This window comes from Callorhinus ursinus, unplaced genomic scaffold, assembly GCF_003265705.2.
Source record: "Callorhinus ursinus isolate GAN/ISIS: 27379988/994484 unplaced genomic scaffold, GSC_fseal_2.0 scaffold35, whole genome shotgun sequence".
Lineage (NCBI taxonomy): Eukaryota > Metazoa > Chordata > Mammalia > Carnivora > Otariidae > Callorhinus > Callorhinus ursinus.
The window spans coordinates 13,479,370-13,495,865 of NW_027397097.1; the positions used below are offsets into that span (position 1 = coordinate 13,479,370).

At 35.6% G+C, this 16,496-nt stretch overlaps 1 protein-coding gene across 22 annotated transcripts in view; it reads right to left on the reverse strand.

Annotated features, from left to right (window-relative positions):
- DLG2 (discs large MAGUK scaffold protein 2) overlaps window positions 1-16,496 on the reverse strand; it is a 2,181,535-nt gene that overhangs the window by 742,928 nt on the left and 1,422,111 nt on the right. For 3 of the 22 annotated variants that reach the window (XM_073879825.1, XM_073879823.1, XM_073879820.1), the window contains exon 1: window positions 9,158-9,264. The exons of the other annotated variants lie outside the window; for them this stretch is intronic. In XM_073879825.1, the coding sequence (XP_073735926.1) occupies window positions 9,158-9,262 (105 nt within the window). In that variant the 5' untranslated portion in view covers window positions 9,263-9,264. Of the gene's footprint in view, window positions 1-9,157; window positions 9,265-16,496 lie in introns of those variants that run through there. 22 annotated transcript variants of the gene reach the window in all.

Below are 16,496 nucleotides of genomic sequence, written 5' to 3' on the forward strand. Positions count from 1 at the left end.
GAGGAAATATTAAGGAGAGAAACAAAAAGGAGATATGAGTTTGGTTTACCATTTTACCATTAGTAACCCGTAATGTGCTCATGTCCATGTTAGACTGGAAAGTATTTCAATACCTGCCTCTGAAACATGGCACTTGGGCTGGGTTGCAGAAGGAACAAAGTAGAAAACACTTTAGTTCCATTTCCCTTATTTTAAATTCTGATAATATCTATAAGCCTATCAATCTCCCTTTAGCCATTCTGTCTTCAAAATTAATGTTATATTTGGAATTATTTTCATTGGGGAAAAAGAAAAAATAGGTTAAAAAAGAAAAGAAGTGAATGAGGACGAGAAAAATAGAAGCTAGCTAACTACTGCTAGCATTTGCTGATGCCAAAGAATATATTCTGCAGATGTGTTTGTATATTGTCATTGACTAGGCAATGAACCCTTTGTTCCACAGCAAAGAGCCTACCAATCTCTAGGTCCAAAATGCCAACCAGTTCCTAGCCCCACAGCTGCCCTAGCTTCCCGGAGTGGCAATGTCTTGTCTATGTCAGTCTTGGTTTCTCAGTTTTCCAATGTCTCCCCAGTTATTCTGCAAAGCAAGGGTTCTGCTTGCCAATTAACCTCCTTCTGGGCTCGGGATAAGCTACGGTTTTGTGTTTCGGAGTAAAGATGGAAGAGTATTATCTGTTGATGTGGGTTAGAGGAGAGAAAAGGAAACCGTAAGAGAGAAGAATAAAAAGAAGAGAAAGAAGGCATAGAGGAGGTTGTTCTACGGTGTGTGTGGACTCTGCCACAAGTGGAGAGCAAAATGGTAGTTCTCAAGCTGACTCTCCTCTTTACTCTCGGACCACTTTGTCCATCGAAACTGTAAACTCAGACATACTACAACCTTCATTTGTTTTATAAAAGATTTCCTTAACTAACTGGAAAAGTGATAACTTCCTTATGAATATAATGTTTGCAACCTTATATTTTATGACCCCTCTTTGCCCACTCTAACTCAACAAAAACATTCACCTGGTATGTTTTTATGTTACAAGATGAGCACCTCCTAGTTTTGCACTTGGAGTCAGCAGATAAGGTATCTAAGGCTGGTTGTGTTACTGTAGAACTTGGTCAGGTCACTTGACTCTCTAAATTATTTCTAAAGTTACATACAGCTATAAATAAGGATTGGGTAATTCCTGATTTTAATATTAACCTAATTTTGAATATCATAAAAATAGTAATAAAAGGAGTTTAGGATTTGGGTCATCTGACTGAGATTTAAGAACTTTCCCCTCACCTATATTATGATTTTAGTCTTGTTTAAACTGTCACATTTTCTGTTTATGTATAATGGAGATATAAATAATTATTTATCAACCCAGTGTGCTTCTTTGAGAAGCAAATGGGATCATATATAAAAACCCTATGCAATTTGTAAAAGGATACATTGGGCTAATTAGCAACATTAATAATGGCAACCGCTCCTGGGCAATTTCTTTGGTTAGATGTTGTGCTAAGGGTTTAACTCACATTATCTCATTTAAAACACAGACAACCCTCAAGAGATCTGTATAAAACCTAATTTCACAAATAATGAAGCTGAGGTCCAGGAAAGTTAAGCAAGGATTCAGACCTTTCAAAATTTCAGACTTTTCAAAGTAGCTAAAACTCTTGAATTGGAGCAAACGTACACTGGGTTGAGCTTCTAGTCTTACTAGGTTATATCTCACTCCTTAACCACTTCTGATTCCAGCCACTTCAACTTTTTCAACTTTAATTCCCTTATAAATAATACAGAAACATTAAAACCTGCCTTGCTAGGTTATAAAGAGAAAGGATGTAATTTATGCTGCTTTGAAAACTGTAACAAGATAGAGCAGTATAAGGAAGATGGTAGGAGCTGTATAGCGGGGATCTAAAGAGTAGCAATAGCAAAAACAGTATATTTTCAAGATAAAAATCAGAAACTCCATTGTTGTCAAGCATCTCCCTGCTAAATAAAAAGATCTAAATGAAGCTTAAAGAAGTACAACATATTGGGGCGCCTGGGTGGCTCAGTCGTTAAGCATCTGCCTTCAGCTCAGGTCATGATCCCAGGGTCCTGGGATCGAGCCCCGCATCGGGCTCCCTGCTCAGTGGGAAGCCTGCTTCTCCCTCTGCCCCTCCCCCTGCTTGTACTCTCTCTCTGTCAAATAAATAAAATCTTTAAAAAAAAAAGAAGTACAACATATCTAGTATTAGCTCATTAAAGTGTTTAAGGATTTGATATGTGTGTGTTTTAATTTTGTTTTGCTACTTGGAGGAGGACTGATATTATTAGCTCTGAACACTACCTGTTTTTCTGCTCTGTAACAAAACTGTTGTGGGTCCTATTTTTGCAATTATTGGAGTGGGTAGGGAAAGTGGGAGTGGCAGAGAATGGGCTTTACTCTGTTGTACAGTAACAGATATCTGCACTGATACCCACTGTGGTGAGTCCACATAAACATGGTACAAGGAGCAACAATGCACCTGGCATGAATTTTTCATGGACTCGAGATGCCTATGCACAGAAATCACAAGCCCAGCAGTCAAAGAAAATGCAAACTGCACAAGTGAGGAAGATAAAAAAGATAGCAAGTTCTTGCTTTTTTGTTAAAAAACAAAAGCAACAATCTCATTCCACTTTACCAGAAATCTGCAAATGTTCATGCAGTCCCAGGCGGTTGCAATTATTCAGGTCGCTTCTGATGTAGTTATTTCCCACCCCCTTCGGTTGAATATCTCTATAGATTAAGTGTCATCTTTGTTCCTTTACTAATAGGAATTCCATTAATAGCCTTGTTCATATTCTTCAGGAGGAAATAGACTAAAAACTGGGGTATTACTAGACAGAAGTGTGAAGTGAGCCTAAGAGGAATGAAACAGAGAAATGAATCCGACATGATTGAGGATGATGAGTCAAGTAATATTTAGAATCCAAAAAGGACAAAACACACTTGGAACACCATGTACTAGGACTGAAACTCATCTTTGAGCAAATCCTATTTAGAGCTGACCTAAGCTTACAGTGTCTCAAAGTCAACAACCAAGGACCAGAGGCAGGGCCTGTGGAAGTGATAGTGGGGCCAAGGAGACAGGCTTTAAGGAAATATTCCAGACAAGAAGCATTATTCCTCATTATCATCCCATTGCTGCCTAAGTTCTCACATTGTAAGTATTAATCAGCTAGCCCATGCAGGTTTATTGAGCGAACATCATATTTAAGGCACTATAGTTGGAACTGCAGAAAGTAGGTAGAAGAAGCACATGGTTTTGCCCTGTAAGGAGTTTATAGTGTCATGTAAAAATAAGAGAAATCCCTCAAATTTTTGTAATACAAAGCCAAGCAATATCACAAGAGAAATAGAGGCAAAGTCTCATGGTGGGTGTGAAAGAGAAAGGCAGGTGGGATTAAGGTGAGAAGGCCTGGGTTCTCTCCTGGTCTTACCACCTGTATGATATTAAACAAGGTACCTGACCCCCCTGATCTAAAATGGAGATGATAATATTGGGGCTGTTTCCTGTTGGTATTGTGATGATTAATAAGAAAGACTAGATTAAAGCAGTGTGTGAGCACATTCTCTACTCTTATTTTTCTTCAGGGAGTGTTAATCAGGGTTGAAATAATGAGGGAGAAGGCACAGAAGTCTTGGGAAAGGGGATGTGAGTTAAATCTTAAATGATGGAACCTCACCTTTCAAGCCTGGTGTACTCAGCTGATTTGCTTGCCTTTTCTTCGGCTTTTGTTCTGCTCTTTCTCGTAGGGCTAGTTCCTGTCCCTGGCCTAACTAGCCCTTGCCTTCGTGAAGGTTCTCTGGTTGTAAAGAATAGAAAGCCACTGACAGTAGCTTAAGCAAAATCTGAACTATCAAGTTGAACGGACAGGAAGCATGGCAGGTTAACCATCTGATGAATAGGAATTAAGGACTGGGGATTTCGAGAGACCCAGGAGACCATAGTCCCCTCTGCCAGTCTCTCACTGTTCCTATCAGGCTCATTTCTTTCAGTATCTTTCTTAGGGACCATGTGGTTTCTCATCTCCTTTTCTCTTTCTATGTTTCTTTCATATCTGTACATAAGCTATCTCTGTGTCTCTAGGCCTATGCCCTCACCTATAGGCACAGTTAACCTGCAGGCCAGGATGTATGTAGTAAGGGTAATGAAGCTGGGTGTCTGCAAATCATCTCTTTTTTCCACTGGAGATTCTCTTCAAAGACTCCAGGGCCTACATCTGAGCCCAAATTATTCAGTGACTTCTTCTTGTCCCTGACCTGGTGCTCAAAGAGGAAGATCAGGACTCGGGGAAAGTTGATAATTAGCCCTCATTCCACACTGCTTTTCTATGCCTCAGGGCCTTTGTACCTATTCTTCCATCCTTTCTTATCGCCTTCACTTGCTTTAAAAGCATCTCAACACTTCTTTTTTCAATCTTCTTTCATCATATTTCGCTTTCAATCTAGGCAGATTGATCACTCACCTTCCTGCATCTACTGTGGCTTATGCATTCCTTGAGACTGCTGCTCCTATCACACTAGGTTGCAACTGGTTTAGTCTTAGTGGTTTTCTCCTTCTTCTAGTGAACCCATTAAGAAATGAGTTCTGAGAAACAAACTGAGGATTCTAGAGGAGAGGGGAGTGGGGGGATGGGTTAGCCTGGTGATGGGTATTAAAGAGGGCACATTCTGCATGGAGCGCTGGGTATTATATGCAAACAATGAATCATGGAACACTACATCAAAAACTAATGATGTAATGTATGGTGATTAACATAACATAAAAAAAAAGAAATGAGTTCTGGAGTCACATAACTAGTTTTCAAAGGTCCAGTCTTTCCATTTACTAGCTATGTGATAATGGGAAAGTCACTTAACCTCTGTAGGCTTTGTAAAATAGAGAGGATAGTGCCCACATCAGAGAATTGTTGACAGAATTGGGTGAACTAATGTGTGAAGTGCTTAGAACAGTACACAACATAAAACAGGTGCTCAATAAATACTCTCACTTTTATACTACAAGTACCAAGCCCAGGATGTGTCAGACAGGATGTACTAATTGTTTGCTAGGGAAATGCATGTAGTTTAGGACTACAAAATGTTTTCGAAAGAATATTTTATTCCATTTGTCTTGCTTGCTGAGTTTTTGCAAAATATCTACAGTTGCTATACTATTATAATAGATGTGTATCTATCTGGGTATGCATATGTACAATAATGGATTGCAACTCTGAGAAATGCTATGAACAGCACTCATAGGATAGCATCAAAGTGTGCAATACAGATATATATGTAATTGTTTATTTAATGTTTGTCTCTACCCCTAAAATGTAAATGTCCTTGGGGCAGGTTTAAGCTTGTCCTATTTATTGCTACAAGCTCAGTCATATTATACAGTTTTCAGATACATAAAAAGTTAATAAATATTGGTTGAATAAATGAGCAGTTGGAAAAATGGACCACATTTATGCAATTAGGCAATGCCTTTGCTGTTCCCTCCACTCGAAGGTCTTCTTCCTCCATCATCACTGCATGCCAGTATTCTATTTAACCTTTAAAATCTAGCTGATACTCTTCTGTGAAACTCACCCCTTTCCTTAATTCTTACGGTAATTCATGGATACTTAGGGCACTCAACACTTAGTATCGGGTGTTAAAGTCATCTGTGTATCTGTTTGAAAAAAATTTCTCATGAGCAGAACTCTGAGTAGGTCTCATCAGGGTTCTCCTAACTGATTCATCTTAGTATCTCTCCCAACGCTCATCAAGCTGCATGACATCCACATTAGACAAAATTAAAACACAGTGACTAGCAGCATAAGGAAAATCAGCTTTGTTCATTGCAGCAAGAAACAGTGGGGTGCCACTTGGGCAAAGGGTAATGAAATGTCTCTTCCAAAGTGATGGTGTCATAAAAGTTAAAGTGTACCTTCAGGTCCTTATCCTGTGTTTGGACTATGCCTGGAACATAGCAGGAGCTCAATAAAAGATGAGTGAAGTGAATGAACTAATAGTGAATAGAAACACAGGTCAGTCTCTATGAAAAGAACTACTAATTATGGGACTGTTTTTTATAAGCATATCCATTCACTTGAGTAATAAAACAATAAAATCTTTGATTTACCTGGAACCCAAAGATACTGAATGTCTAGAAGGATGTGCTTACAGCTCCAATGATGGAACCGATTTACAGGACTCAAGAGAGAGCTTTTTATCCTTCATCCATCTAATAAATATTTACAACTTACGTTGGCTGGCACTTATGCTGAAGATATGGGAAATTCCAAGTTGCTGTTCTAAACGCAGTGCTCTTGGGTCAAGTAGATGAATCTGCTTGATATTCCAGATTTGCTGTCCACCTCATCATTACAAGGCATGATCTATTATATGACATCAAATACTGGAGCATTGAAAGACTTCATGGACTAGTGGTTTCCCTGTTTGTGTAGACTATTTGGGACAATTACATTCTCCAGGTATCAGCTGCTTTAAGTTTCCTTTCACCAAGATAAACTTTAGGCTGTATGGGCAGATTCTCTGGGGCTGATTGTATTATGACTTGAGATTTTATGTCAGGTTTATTATTAGTTCACTGAAGTGCACTGACTGAAAAACTCTTTGTATTCTATAGCTCATTGTGTGTGCGAGACATGGTCCAGATCATGTCTAATTCTAATGATGTGTTAGAAATACACACTTACAGGATATGTACAAACAACATTTATATGTTTGTGAAGTTTTCAGGTCAGGTGTCCTAAGATAGCTACATAAAATGTGTCTACATTTCCTAGACATTATTCATTTCCAGTATTTTATTTTAAAAGAGAACCAGTTTTATTTCAAAGGAGGTAACTGATTAAATCAATATACTCTGTTATTTCCTAATATGCTTAATACATAATAGCAAATATATGTATTTTTGGAATTTATTTGTATATCCCAAATAATGAAGGGTAACATTAGGCAAGAATATCATGCATCCATGCATGTATGTGTGTGTGTATGTGTGTGTGTGTCTGTGAGCGTATGAAATACATTATCACTGGGTTTAAAAAGTGCATAATGTATGAAATACAGTTTTTCTTCTGAGACCTAAATTTCATCTTCTGACAAAAAGTAAACTGAGGCTCAATTTAAACAGATTTATTTCCAACTTATAGTAATATTTTAGTAATAGCTATGTTTTCTAAAAGCAGTCCTCATAAAATTGTGATGATAAAATGATATATTTAATGCAAGACTTAGAAAAAAATTGAGAAGATTTGAGAGATTGACAAATTCTTAATATCTTCAAAAAAGATTTAGAGGAGTCAAAATGAAGGAAACCTGAATAAAACTTGGAAATATCTGTGCATGTGTGCAGTAGAGGGGATGAGGAACAGACACACAAGAATGGAAGCAAGAGTGGCCCATGGACTATGGGAATTGAATCGAAGGCTATTTTTTCCCACAAGGCTCTATGCCCTGCATTAACACATTTCTGTTCCCACCATCACTCCATTGCAATGCTTTAGTCAAGTTTTAGTGTTTTCTCCAGATGGATTTAAATAGAAATAATTTTATGAGGTCAGTATAGAAAAAGCTGTTGACAAAAACCACTGTGTATTGACTGGAAATGTTAGAATTGGAGATTTGTTATTTGATTTCATTTCTCAAGTGCTCACCAAGCACCCTTGTTGTGCTAGACACTGTGCTAGACCCCGAGGATATATGTGTCCTCTATTTAGGGAGCTCAAAACAGGAAAATAAGAAAACAAACACGTAAGTGTTAGTTTCTTCCTTCAACTTACTTTCCTTTTCTCTTTGACTCTAAGAAATTACAATATAAGAGAGAAGAAAACACTTGTAATAAAATATGTTAGGTGATAAAGTGGAGGTGCATGCAAGGAACCTAGAAGGGAGAAAATAATTGCCTGGCTAGAGAAAACTCCACAATTAGGTGATACTAGCTTCACAAAGAGTATCATACTTTCCTTGATGAAGCCAAGGAATAACAGTTTAATAAAGACAGGAGAAGCAAACTATACACATCGGATTTCAGTTCAATGTAGAATCATTATAACTTAATCTGATTTAGAGAGTTTTTCACCATTAGTTTTTAAATTCCTTGCAAAAATTATGCTTTATGTCTTTAACAATCAAGATCAATTACAGAGATCCAACTAGAAAATAGTACTCCATGAGAAGAACTTTAAATGTAGCACAGCCTTTGAAACACTTCGGTGATTCCCAAGTTACAGAGAAAAATATAATGGCACCTAACTTCAGTCAGTTGAAAATAACTTGAACTTCAAAGAAGATTTATTCCCACTATGGATAGAGGTATGTCTCGAGTTTCTATGTCAGAAATAATGTTTTTCTTGAGAGATTCCAAATAAATTTTAGCAGAGACTAATTGTTGAGAGTGCTCATTATTTCTTAATTCCTTTATTCTTAATCCTTTAAAACAGATCAAATTAAAGAATCAAAAATTTTAAAACTCTTCTTCCAAGTCCCATTTACCTCATCTCCACGCATCTGATGTAGATAGCCTGGTTCCTCTGGTTAAATAATTATAAGCACAAACATTATTTCTGCAATATATAACACAATGATACTGACTTCTAATTCATTTTATGTATCTATATATTTTATCAGCTATACTCAAAAATTTCTAAATAGTGAATCACTGCTTTACTAAGGGAATAGCCACGCTTTTCAGGAGAGATTTTAAGGTGGATTTTACTTGGATAAGCAACCAAAGTGTAAGAACTAACTTTTGGATTCTTGATCTATGTATCAAACCTACTGCAAAAGATATTCAAACCATTCTAAGGAGTTCTGGGGGAATTAACCAAGAAATATGTACTGTAAGTTATATCAAATTTTAATATAAGAAATATAATCCTGTTCCCTTTCTTTAGTACATGTTACTTGTAGAAACTACTTTCTTTAGGGGGATGAGTTTGCTTGCACCACTGTTTACTCTTTCTCATTGATCAATGTCTGGCCATATTAAGAATTCAGACTTCATACTGAGAAAGACAGAGATATATTTATCCCAAACAAGAGCTACAGAGAAGATACCACATCTTTAAATGCATATAATACGCCATTTATCTACAGCTATAAAAGGAAAAAGAAAAAGAAAAAAAATCTTCAGGAGAATAAAAGGAAATTTTCCTTACCGGAATGAATGCATGTTGCATAGCTTGTTCGCATTGTTTTAAGGAAGCAATAGTATCCCACAAAAGCTGATAATTTTCAGCCCGGGAAGCACTTGGCCGTTGCATAGCGAAAGCTAGTAACACTCAAACTGAGCTCAAAGAACCCAGTTGAAGAAGGAAAAAACCCTGCAGATCTGTTACATAAACTTCTTAATTAGATCTGCTACACAAACTGCTATCTTAAGACTTAAAAAAAAAAGTTAATCAGAACATTTCTTTTGGGGGATAACTGGGCATGACTTGAACAGAGACAGATGTTTTCATTGGGAAGGATTTTCGTTCCCACACTTGTGAAAAGCAATCCCATCAATGTTCCCCTGTCTTCACACGGGTCTGGCGAAACTGCACATACCATAAGTGTGTGGGGGGAAAGAAGTAGGAGGGAAAGAGATGTGAAAAAATATTTCTACCAGAAGATTTGGGTGGCAGGCCATGAAGGTAGAATTTGAGTAGCTTGTGAAAAGTATTAAAATTGATGGGAGTGGGTTACATACACACATATATGTTCATATGCAGGTGTCTACACTCGTCTGGGCTGTGTGAGAAATCCAATTATATACATTCATTCTCACAGTGTTATTTAATATGTCCAAACTCTTTTCTCACTTTAGTTAAGATCTAGACATGGCATTTTCATCTATGGAGTATTACTGCCTTTGTTAACTACAGAGTTGTGTATCTGGAAGTATCTCTAAAGACTAGTCACAAGGTTCCTACGTATAAGATGCAGTCAATTATTTATCTTAAAATTTAAAAGCCATTAGAAGACCTTTCTGTTGTTTTATGTATTAGAGAAAAATCACATTTATTTGTCATTCTAAGTAGAATTCTCATAATTAATGTCAGGAGAATTGAGCCTTTAAATAGTCTTGGGACCACAGAGTGGTCTGCACAGAATCGGAACATGTTAATTCCAGAGAAATTGGTTACACACTTTAACAACAGAAAGTCCAGTATAAAGCACTGAATAAAATCTGGATAGCAGAATACAGTGACATATTCTGAATGTTTCTTCACCTAAGACAGGAGCCCACAAAATAAACTGAGGATCTACTAGCCCCCTGTAGTCTCTGTGGGATTGTTGAGTTGGGGGTAATGCATCTTGAAAGAAGGTGCTGAGCACTCAGAAGTTCCAAAGGAATCTATACTCAGAGCTAGTTATACAGCCAACAGGGAGAACATGTATTCAAGCATTTCTAGAGGTAAGGGGTAAACTGAGGGCAATACATAATATAGAAAATGAAGTTGTGCTTTTTAATTGACCTAGAAAATCTAAGGAGTACAAAACAAGGTACAAGTTAAAGGAAACAGTTTGATGACATAAATGAAGGATTTTTGCTGTGTTATTTTTAGAAGAGCTGCATGATTTGGGTTACCTAGTTTTTCTGCATTTATGTCTTGGTGATGGCAGATTAATTCATGATAATGACCTTGTGGTGTGAAAAATCTCAAAGGCTGAGGGCCTTTTATCTCAATTAGTTTCCAATTTTTATTGAAGGAATTAGAAGTAGAATTGAAATTCCAAAATTTCTACCTGGGCTAATTTGTAGGAAGATTATTTTTCCTTAATATCTCATGAATATACACCATAAGGCTATTGCCATTAGTTTATTTTTCAATATCAATTCGACCAACCTTCTCTTTTGCTCATTCATGGTGTTCTTCTGTTCAGTTCACACCCACAGTCCCTCCTCTGCCTTCATTCCTGCCCTTAGACTCTCCCATCTGCCCCAGCCACATGCTTCTTTCTCATGCACTGTCGACCAGCGAGCCCACAACTTACAGAAAATATTCCTTCACTAGTAAATGTTCTGTATTTTTTAGCAAACAACAGGAAAATAAAAAAAGTTGCTTTGTAAGTTATCCTCCAAAATTCCAGCCAATCCTTTCTGAATTCTTTGAGCCAATATTTACCATTATTTCAGTCCCCAGCTGGATCTTCTATCCTACCTTGTACTTCCTCTACCTCTTATTCATCGGGTCCCTTCATTCTTTCATTTAAGCAGCATGTCCTAAAAGATCCTCCTTTACTTACTCTTTAGAAAAAATGTAGATAATTTGCAGTCTACACATAGGAACTCTACATAAACATTCATTCAATCATTGATCCGATAAACACATTAAGCACCTCTTGTGTGCTACACTTTTTGATTGTACTATGGACAAATGAATATATCAGATGCTGAATCTGTCTTTAAGGAGCTTAAAGTCTAATTGAAGGGATGATACATGGAGTGAATACCAAAAAGCCAGGGGTTAATGCCATAAAAGAGGTAGCACAAACTATTTACAAAACAATGAAAAAGGAAAAAAAATATCCATTGGGGAAATTAGGGAAGCCTCATGGAAGATTTAACACTTTGCTAGAGCCTGAAGTTAGGGTAAAATTTGGACATGCAGAGATAAATAAGGGACATTCCTGAGGAAGGGAAAGTAGAACAAAAGCAGAGTGGGAAATTAGAGTTCATTACTGGTTGGTTTGGAAGGAACATGACAGTAAGAGACCTTAATAGTAAGATTTATACCAGAGCCAAAGCTACTCTTAAATGCAAACTCAGTAGCTTCCTATTCATAATGCTAACCAATCTTAGCGCTAACCAATTTTTAGAGCATCGATGTGCATAAATTCAATGAAACTCTTTTTAACCATGAGGTGGTAAATTCCATATATTTATTCCCCAATTTTTAAGTAGGTGCATAGGCATATTTTTGGAGGCTTTAGGTGGCTTGATTATTTAGGTCATATTACATATTTAATGAGTTAGCTTTCATTAAGGACCCATAACATGTTTTATACTCATGCCCAATCACTGTTGTAAGTTCTGTGATCTATTACTTTCAACGCTCAAGTGGAGTACACCAGGAATCTTACCTGACCAAATATTTGACTTAACAACTTGGCTCAGATTAACAAACATTTATTGAGCTCTACTATATGCTCAGCACTGTGCTGGAAACAAAGAATGCAAAGATAAATGTATTTCAAGCCTCTGTTTCTTTTCAACTACTTTTCAATGTGCATTTGCCCCTGCCCACAAAGTAGAGTGTACATATTTTCATCCTGTTAACACAATGCCTGATATGTAATGGCTACCATTTTTCTGTTAAACACAGTCACTAAGCCATATGCCCATCATATCTAAATATATTGCCATACTCTAAATTAGATTACAGGCCTTAGAATGTCTAAAAATACCTTTTGTACAGTGGTATTACCATGCCCAGACAAGTCTGCATTTGAATGCTTTCTGTTGGTGGTTGGTTAAAATATAACTTCATGACAATTCTACTTCCAGTAAAAATGGAGTAACAGGGCTTGGATTTATACTCTGGTCTGAAACAACCAAAAAATGGAACAAAATATATGAAACAATGAATTTCAAATAGGGATATCAGCCAACAAAGAACAGTGAACTCTGAGGGATAGGAAACAAAGTAACTCCTGTGACTTCCCCATTTACAACCTTGAATAGCCAGCCACATTGCAGGGGACCCAGCTGAAACCCAATGAACTTGCAGAGTTGAGGAGCTAGAGTTGGTTTTCTGGAGAGACCAAAGTGATGAGGAGAAACAGACACATCTATAATTATAGTTGGAGCTTTAAAAATCCTAAATAATTAATAGGATAAAAATACAGAAATTTGTAAGGATACAGAAACCCTTTATATAACCATCCATCAATTCGAGAACACTCCACCCCACAACAGCAAAATATACATATTCTTTCCAAGCACTCATCGAATATTTACCAAGATAGACCATATTCTGGACCATAGTCAAATTTCAATAAATTTAAAGGGAGTCAGGTCAAAGTAAGTATATTCTCTGACCACAGTGAAATTATGTTAGAAATCAAAGTAAAACAGTCTCAGGAAAGTCCTAAAATATTTGGAAACTAAATAAAACACATAAATAACTCACTGGCTGAAGAAAAAATTTAAAAAATAAAGAAATTAGTATGTATTTGAACTGAATGAAAATAAAACCACAACATATCAAAATTTGTTGGATACCCTTAAAGACAGAATTAAGGGAACATAAAGAGCACTAAACATCTACATTTAAAAGAAAAAAGATCTCAAATTAATGATCTCAGCTTGGACTTTTTACAACTAGAAAAAAATAGCAAACTATAAAAAAACACAAAAGAAGCAAAAGAAAGGAAATAAAAAGGATCACAAGAGAAAGTAAAGAAAATCAATGAAACTAACAGCTGGTTCTTTGATAATATCAATAAAATTGAAATGTTCTAATGAGGGATGAAAAAGAGAAGAAATATATTATCAAAATCATGAATGAGAGGGCGCTTGGGTGGCTCAGTTGGTTAAGCGACTGCCTTTGGCTCAGGTCATGATCCTGGAGTCCCCGGATCGAGTCCCACATCGGGCTCCCTGCTCAGTGGGGGGTCTGCTTCTCCCTCTGACCCTCTTCCCTCTTATGCTCTCTATCTCTCATTCTCTTTCTCTCAAATAAATAAATAAAATCTTTAAAAAAATCATGAATGAGAGAAGTAGTAGCATCACTACAGGTCTTATAGCTATGAAAGAATCAGTAAAAAAATATCATAAATGACTTTATGCCAACAAATTTGAAACCTTAGATGAAATGGATGAATTCCTTGAGAAATATAAATTACCAACACTCATTCAAGAAACATAAGTAACATAATAGTCATTCCATATACCTATTAAAGATATTGAATTTATAATTAAAAACCTATCACCAAGAAACTCCAGCCCCAGATGCCTTCCCTGATGAATTCTAGCAAGCATTTAAGGAAGAAATAATAATGTTATACAAACTCTTTCAGAGAACTGAAGAGGAAAGTATACATTCCAACTTGTTTTTGGGGGGCCAGATTACCCTGGTTCCAAACCAGATGAAGATATTACCAGCAAAGCAAATACCCATGTGCCCTTATGAATTTATATATATATATATATATAAATTTTGTATATATATGATATATATAAAATTTATCAAAATTTTGATATATATATAAATTTTGCATATATATGATATATATACAAAAATTCTAAACAAAATTTTAGTAAATTGAATCCGGCAACATATAAAAAGGCATGCATTATGACCAAGTAGGTTTAACCTTGAAAACAACCCAATACAATCCATGATATTATTTTTCTTGACACAAACAAGCAAACAACCATATGATCATCTCAGTAGGGGCAAGAAACAAAATTACACAAAATTCAATATCCATTCCTGGCTTAAAAAAAAAAAAAACTCTCAGGACAAGATAGGGATGTCTTTTCCTACCACTTCTATTCAGCATTATCTGCGAGGTTCTAGTCAGTGCACAGGTCAAGAAATAAACATTGGAAATGGAGAAATAAAAGTGCCTTTCTTTCCATATGGCATAATTGTCTATGTAGAAAATCTTGTGGAATCTAAAACAAACTCTGGAATTTATAAATGACTTCAATAAGATTTCAGAATACAAGATAAATATATAAAAATCAATTGTATTTCTCTATATTAGCATTAAGTAAATGCAAATTGAAATAAAAAACAATACCATTTATAAGATAAAAATATAAAATACTTAGGAATAAATGGTATATAACATGTGCAAACCATGTACAGTGAACAACACAAACCTTTCCTGAGAGAAATTGAGGACATAAAAATGGAGAGATGTACCATGTTTCTGGGTAAGACTATTCAATATTGTTAAGATATCATATTCTGAAATTTGATTTACAGATTCAATGCAATGCAATCTGAATAAAAACCCCAGTAATGTTATTTGTATGTTTGCTTATTTGTTTGTCCTGGAGAAACTGCCAAGCTGATCCAAAAATTATATAGAAATTCAAAGAATATAGAATAGCCAATAACAACTTTGAGAAGGAAAAATAAAGTTTCAGAAAAAGTACTACCTGTTTTCTAGTCTTATTATAAAGTTAAGGTAATCAAAGCAATGTGGCATTGGCATAAAGATAAATAAATATACCAACGAACAGAATAGAGACTCCAGGAATTGAACTACACATCTATAGACAACTGATTTTCAATAGAAGTGCAAAGAGGATTCAATGGGGAAAAGGTCTTTTCAACAAATGATGTTGAAACAACTGCATATCTATATGCAAAATAGCAAACTTTGATGTATGCCTATCTTTAAAAATTAACTCAGATTATAGACCTACATGTAAAACCTACATTAAACTAAGAAAAAAGTAGAAGAAAATCTTTGTGACTTTAGGTTTGATGCAGTAACAAGAGCACAACCATAAAATAACAAACTGATAAACTGTACATCATCAAATTTAAGAATTTCCATTCTTTGAAAAATATTGATAAGACAAGGAAAAGACAAGCCACAGAATGGAAGCAAAATTTATAGACTATCTATCTAATCTAGGATTTCTAATCTATCTAATAAAGGATTTTTTTATATATATAAAGAACTCTCAAAACTCAATAATAAGGAAAGAAACAATCCAATTAAAAATAAGCAAAACATTTTAACAGAAACTTCACCAAAGAAAATATACATGTATTAAATAAGCATGTAAAAAGATGACCGACATCATTTAGTAGACAAATAAAGACTAAAACTACAATGAGATACCACTCTACTCCTACTAGAATGGCTAATATTAAAAAAAAAAAAAAAAGACAGACTATCCCTGGGGTTGGCGAAGATGGGGAAGACTGAAAGGCTCCTACATCGCTGGTGGGAATGAGAATGGAACAAGTTCTTTGGAAACAGTACAGTGGTTTTTGTTGTTTGTTTTTGTTTTTAAGTTAAACATACACCTACCATATGATTAAACTATTCTAGGTATTTACCCAAGAAAAATGAAAGCATATGTCCCTTCAAAGACTTGTACACAAATATTTATAGCAGCTTTATTAGTAATAGCAAAACACTAGACCAATATCAACAGATGAATGCATAAACAAATTGTGAAAGATGAATGAAAATGAATGAACTATTGGTACATACAACACATGAATGAATTTCAAAATAATCATGCTGAATCAAACAAGACAGAAAGAGTATGTAATGTTTAATCCCATTTACAGAAAATTCTAGAAAATGCAAACTAATCTATAGTGACAGGAGAACCTGGGAATGAGGAAGTAAAGAAGGTGGGGGGAAGGAAATGGACGGAGAGATTACAAGGGGGCATGAGGAAACTTCTGAGGGTGATGGATAAGTTCATTATCTTGAACGGATGGTTTCATAGGTCAAAACTTATCAAATTGTATGTTTTAAATATCTTCAGATCATTGAATATTAATTATACTTCACTGAAGCTATTTTTAA